Source organism: Magnolia sinica, chromosome 19 (genome assembly GCF_029962835.1).
Source record: "Magnolia sinica isolate HGM2019 chromosome 19, MsV1, whole genome shotgun sequence".
Taxonomy (NCBI): domain Eukaryota; kingdom Viridiplantae; phylum Streptophyta; class Magnoliopsida; order Magnoliales; family Magnoliaceae; genus Magnolia; species Magnolia sinica.
The window spans coordinates 10,735,146-10,741,145 of NC_080591.1; the positions used below are offsets into that span (position 1 = coordinate 10,735,146).

At 43.1% G+C, this 6,000-nt stretch overlaps 1 protein-coding gene across 5 annotated transcripts; it reads right to left on the bottom strand.

The window, feature by feature from the left end:
• Window positions 1-985: 985 nt before the first annotated feature.
• Window positions 986-5,732, bottom strand: LOC131235056 (uncharacterized). Of its 5 annotated transcripts, none has more exons than XR_009165905.1 (4): window positions 4,896-5,732; window positions 4,411-4,488; window positions 3,824-3,918; window positions 986-1,378 (listed from the first exon to the last, which is right to left on the bottom strand). XR_009165905.1 is itself a non-coding variant. In XM_058232156.1 (3 exons), exons 1-3 carry the CDS (start codon window positions 5,634-5,636, stop codon window positions 3,913-3,915), a joined length of 807 nt encoding a protein of 268 aa, XP_058088139.1. In that variant the 5' UTR covers window positions 5,637-5,732; the 3' UTR covers window positions 3,715-3,912. The 5 variants fall into 5 exon arrangements, 2 of the variants coding, with proteins under 2 accessions (XP_058088139.1, XP_058088137.1); XR_009165904.1 differs by lacking the exon at window positions 986-1,378 and adding an exon at window positions 1,451-1,871; XR_009165906.1 differs by lacking the exon at window positions 986-1,378 and adding an exon at window positions 3,165-3,671.
• Between the last annotated feature and the right edge of the window lie 268 nt (window positions 5,733-6,000).

Consider the following 6,000-nt stretch of genomic DNA (forward strand, 5'->3'; position numbering starts at 1 on the left):
ATTGATCGGATGGCTAGGATTAGGAACTACATAGAACGTACGGTCCTCAATCGGTAATTCATGCTGCATATATACAATAGAAATATTGATGGGTCCGACTGGGATTGTGCTGTGCAGAACACAGCACACGTGGGTACTGTGAATAACTGTCAATACTCTGTCGGCCCCACCGATGTGTTATATCGACGCCATCCATCTATTTTTTTCAGATCATTTTAGTCACAAGCCTAGAAATGAGACAGATTCAAAGCTAAGTGGGCCACTCCACAGGAAACAGTTGGATTACCATTGAAAACTTCTTGGGGCTACAGAAGTCTCAGGTCAATCTGATATTTATGACCTTGCAAAGGGGTTGGATAATGGATAGTTAATAAATATTATAATGATCTTGGAAAGGTTTTAATGGTGAGCGCCATTATTCCCAACGCTTCATGTAACGTGGTCGACTTGAACTTTGGCTCTCCTTTCTTCTTCTTTTTTTTTACCTAATTTTTTTAATTCCAATCACACTTCACTGTTAGCCACCCCCACTAGGGGGAATCGATGCCAAGACCTCAGCGCTGAAGCAAAGTATCTTTCACTCAGTCTACCACCTTGGCTCTCCTTAATTTTAGTGATCCAACAAAATAAATGAATGGTGGGGCCATTGTGATATCTGGCTACACAAGTGCAAGAGGTTTGGCTGGTGACCTCTACACCATGCAGGTAGCTAGTGGAAAAGCTGTGAGACTCACCATGATGCATGTGTTTTATCTACGGCTTCCTTTCATTTTGCCAATGAGCTTTAGACCTATTAAAGGAAATAGTAGAGATTAAAAGCTTACCATTGAAAATTTTTTGAGGGCCCACCGCAATGTTTATTTGCCATTCAACCAGTTCATAAAGAAACATAACCCTGGACAAAGGGAAAACACATAGATCAGCTTGATCCAAAACTTCTGTGGTCCCAAGAAGTTTTCAACGATAAGTGTTCACTTCCCATTGATTACTGTGGTGTGGTCCACTTGAGCTTTGCATCTGCCTCGGTTTTGGGCGAATACTCTAAAATGCTTTGGTAAAATCGATGGATGGCGTGGATAAAACACATACATCATGGTGGGCCCACGGAGCTTTTCCACCAGCTAGCGGATGGTGCAGGGTCACCGGCCAAACCGCCTCCCCATCCGAGTCCCCGCATAAGCCGTGTCCCATCGTTGGAAAGCTAGTTCGACTGTAACTTAATAAAGCAGCCGCCTTATTTCCCGTTTTCATCTGATCCAGACCACCCATCTGGTAGGCCCTAGTCTGGATGGTCGATGCGGCAAAAGGTACCAACATCCAACGGTCCTGTGCACGTTTGATTGATCGCACTTGGAAGTGGGGTCCACTAGATAAAAATCTGGAACAGTGAAAATTGGAACCCTGGTTTAGGCAGAACAGTGAAATGACGCACGTATCTTAAGCACCGAAAAGAAAGGCAGGTGCACGTGTAAAAAACGGTAAGGAATGCCAGCAGACAACAACTGGGCATCATCATGCAACAAGGCATATATCATGGATGCAGATTCCAATCACAATCACAAATCTGGACCGTCTATCTAGTGGGGCATACATTGGATTGCCCATGGCCCACATTCCAATCCACCAACACAGTTCTATCCAACCGATCAGTGAATATTTGGGCATCGAATGTGTAACATTGCTCGACTCTAGATCCAACGGATGGATTTATCCAGCACCGCCACGGCCTACATGGCATTGCATCTGATCGTTGCTTGGGAGTGGGGAGCTGAAATGGTATGAAGCACCAAAAGCATCGATGACTTGCAAGTTAACTGTTTTGGTAAGGCAACTAAAACACCCTCTTGCATTTCACTTCTGATGAAGTGGCCCTGAAAAGCCAAAATGAGAAACAAGGCTTCAAGCTTCCATTTAACTACAGAGGTTTGCTATTCCACATGTGCCAATTCGAACACTCATGTGAAAGATCAGAGCACTTCATTAGGAGGGTCACACAGTATAGATGTTCGGGTCCAACGATCAAGTGGGCCAGATCATCAGGTGGGTCACAGTGAAGAGAATTGTTGGTAAGGATTAAAAAGCAAATGTTTTAGCCTTCCATTAGTTTCATTCACTGTGGCCAACCTGATGAGTTAGCCAGCATGGATTTTGAGCCACAAGATCTACCCACTTTGGCCCACCTGATGTAATGAAAGCTCACATGTGCTGCTGTTTGGTTAGGCAGGGGATGTGAGATTGGCAAACCTCCAGTTACATTCTTTGAAAGTGACATTTCTTCTATAAAAACTTCTAAATGAGAATTTACAGACCAGAAGACATTCTGCAAATAAAACTGAATAATCAAAGCCATTAAAGAAGCTTTTCCTTTTCTTACAAGAAAGAAATGTGTCCATATCTTCATATGCTCCATGTCGTCATATACATTAATCTGTCATGTCTTCATATATCTGTCAATGTCTTCATCTATCATGGGTAAATGAAAATGGAGCAAATGGGGATCTAGGTACCGTAAAAGATGTTTAAAAGCTGGATCGATGATTATCTACTACAATAGCTTCGGACAAATCTAATGGGGCTCTTATGGTACTGTAAAAGATATTTGAAAACTGAAACAATTATCTTTGACAAATAAACCTTGATTGTCGGGTGTGGGGTCAGACGGGAAACAAATAGAGAAATGACAGAAAGAGAACTTCAACTAAATTTCTAAAAGATTCACCCATTTACTGTTTTTTTTTCTTTGTTACTACAAAAAAGAACATAAAACCCATTTGCAGCTTGCAAAATCAAAGGCAGTTTTCTTTTTTCCTATGGCTTTTATCCTAATGAATATACAAACTCACAAATCTAAAATATCATCAAGGATCTTCTCTAATATCACTCCCTGTTTTGCCTGGAAATTCTACGGCGAACATATGCCACTGCAGCATACAGCACCGGACATTTGGTCTATGTCAACATCCTAACCGAAGAAACCAGAATTTTTTTTCTTTTTGGCTTCTCTTCATTTTAATAAATCGTTCATTAATGGGTATTAAGAGAAAGAAGTGTACCTAAATTCAGAGATTGCATCTAAAAAAGCTATGAACACATTCCCACTTTTTTGTAAACAACATGAATAAACCAAACAGCTAAAACTCTGAAATTATTCAACACCAAAATGCTTCTAGACAGAAAGGCAAGGCTCTTAATGCAATGTTTTCTCTTGTTTGATACAAAAAACAAAAATTTCACAGATGAATAATCCACATGTTGACGAGATTTCTGATTTCCTTGGTATTGGTCATTGCCATGGATCATTGGCCTTCTTTAGCCTTTTTCCAGTTGATTTGAAGCCCATATATCATACAGCTACGAGTGCCTGGTCCGTGTGGCTTCCCATCGTCGGGCCATTCGCGGTAGGACCGACTAAGTGGATGATCTGGATTAACCAACTGTACAGCCACCACATACAATGGTCTGTGGAAATGTATCAAGGCCAGTTCATCACAACGAACAAAGACGAGCCTCTAAATTATATTCATTCCCCTGCTCATCTTTACTATTCTCAATGCCTGCTGCATGCATTTACACCAAATTCAATTCATATGAAAATTTCCAGAAAACCCATCTCAAATCGATTCTTTTTTTCTTTTTTTTTTGAACCTTCCATGCAACAAACCAATCCATCCCTGACCACACACAAGATATATAACAAACAAAGAGACAGCGGAATCACATTAACAAATCAAATTAGCAATTAAAGCAACTTCAACATTAAGTTAGCATGTACTTCAACACTTTTATTTCCATTTCCATTTTACAAATCAACATAGTATAGTACCTCTCCAATTGAGGTCACAGCATAGAGGTAGGTATTAGTTAGCCTGCGAAAAATGATGTAGCTTCAAGAGATCCAAGTTGCAATTGCATTTATCTCTGCATAAACCAAAATCAAGATCATTAGTTCCACCAACAGAACAATCATACACAAGGAAATATATACTGCTCAACAGGCAACTCTACAGGTGGGCCCGCCTAACACCTTTCTTGAATCCCAACCATTCATCTGGTGAGCCGTAATCTAAATAGGTCATGCCCCAAAAAAAAACTCCTTATCAGAAAGTAACCATGCATTGTTAGATTTCAATTTTCTCATAAAATTCAAACTATTGACTATACTGTCTATTTCCAGATAACCAACCGGACAGTTAAGATCATCTATCCAATGGAAGATATTTTTGTAGCATGATGAATAGGAGGGATCATCAAACTGTAGGCCCACCCAGCTAGTTGTCAGGCCCGGCAACAGAAGCTGATGTTTTGTTGCATCAAACATCACAGACTACCTCTAATCATATCATTTTCAACAAAAAATCAAACTAGCTGCAAAATTAATAATAATAATAATAATAAAGGAAAAGGAGTTACCTTTCGAGACTCATGAACTTCAGGAACGTTGTATGAATCGGGCGTTATGTCGGACAGCCATAAACCAGGGAAAGTCGCCTGAGAGAAATCGTTAAAAATGCATCAATTTCATGCTAAAAATCAAGAAACAGAATCACGCATGCTTTTTTAGCAGCCAGCAACAGCAGAAGCCGGGTGCACTCTTCCGGTGGTGATCTGACTGTTCATCCAGTAGGCCACATCACGGATGGACCCCACAACCATCATCCCCTCTATCAGATGGATGATCTGTTCTGCAAATGAATAGTTTCTGCAATGGAAACCAATACTCCTACTTTGCAGCAGGGATTTTCCAACGAGGGAGATTCTCAAGGCACCGCCTGTCCACTAATTCCATGATTAGGTCCACCGATGAAGGATCCCGAACGCTAGAAAGCGGGCCCCGCCGGCAGTAAATTTACAATTCAAGAAAGGAGAAAAATGAAACAGAGAATGAAATTCCTTACGTCCAATTGCCGCTGCACCTTCCCCAATCGCTTCTTCGGCCTCCGAGCTGGCTTCGATCCTGTCATCGCGTAGAAATCCTCCTCAATCTCCTCTCTCAACAGCGCGACCGAAAACTTCCTCTTCTCCTTCATCTTATCTCCGCCCTGCGCTGCTGCCGCCGCGGCCGTGGCCGCCGCTCTTGACCGCATCGACCTCGTCTGATTCTCCTGCACTGATGGCGGCGGAGGTGGCAGGGGAGCTGGCGAGTGAAGAGGCATCCCGCCGATCTCCGTCGGAGCCTTACAAGCCGCTCTCCTCGTCCTGAGATTCCACGGCATCGCCGTCGATTCCTCATCTTCCGGGACCCGAAAACTCATCTTATCCGCCGCTGAGCGGAGATGATCCAAGAGCCTCTCTCGAATCTCTTCAATTCCATCATCGTCCGCTTCTCCTTCAGACTTCGAAGCTCCGATCCGTGCCATACTCCGTAATTTCTCGAAGGAAGTAGGGGTAGAAGGTTTGCGGAAGGTTTTAGGCTGGGCGGCCACAGTTCTGATGGGGGAAGCGCCGGAGCCGTTGGATTCGGACTCGAAAGGAGGAGATCTACGATCGACGGCCTGATCGGGTTTCATACAGCGGAGGAGGCGTTGGCCGCCCCACTTTAGAAATGGAAGAGAGAAGTTGTGGAGAGGTGGGTGGGGTTTTGAAGGCATGGATTGTAACGGTGCCGTTTCTGTTTCGGACATGGCCGAAAATCCCATGTAAGGGAGAACAACGTTTCGGCGTGCCGGATCGGATGTATCGGATTGGGCGTGTCGGAGTGTAGGAAAAAAAGCTCTCTCTCTCTCTCGCTCCCTATTTCTGAAATCGCCGGGAAATAATGGGAGAGGGGAGGGAGGGGAATATAAGGGAAGCGGATTGCGTCCTGCTCCCGCTGGACAGAATTGGTAGAGGCAAGGATCTGAGGGGCCCTCCTTGACGTATTAATTTTATCTACACCGTTCATATATTTTTCCAGATGACTTAAAGATATGATAAAAAACTTTATACATATCCAAAATTCAAGTGGACCACACAGTGGAAAATGAACTAGTACCATTAAAAAATTCACGGGGCCATAGAAGT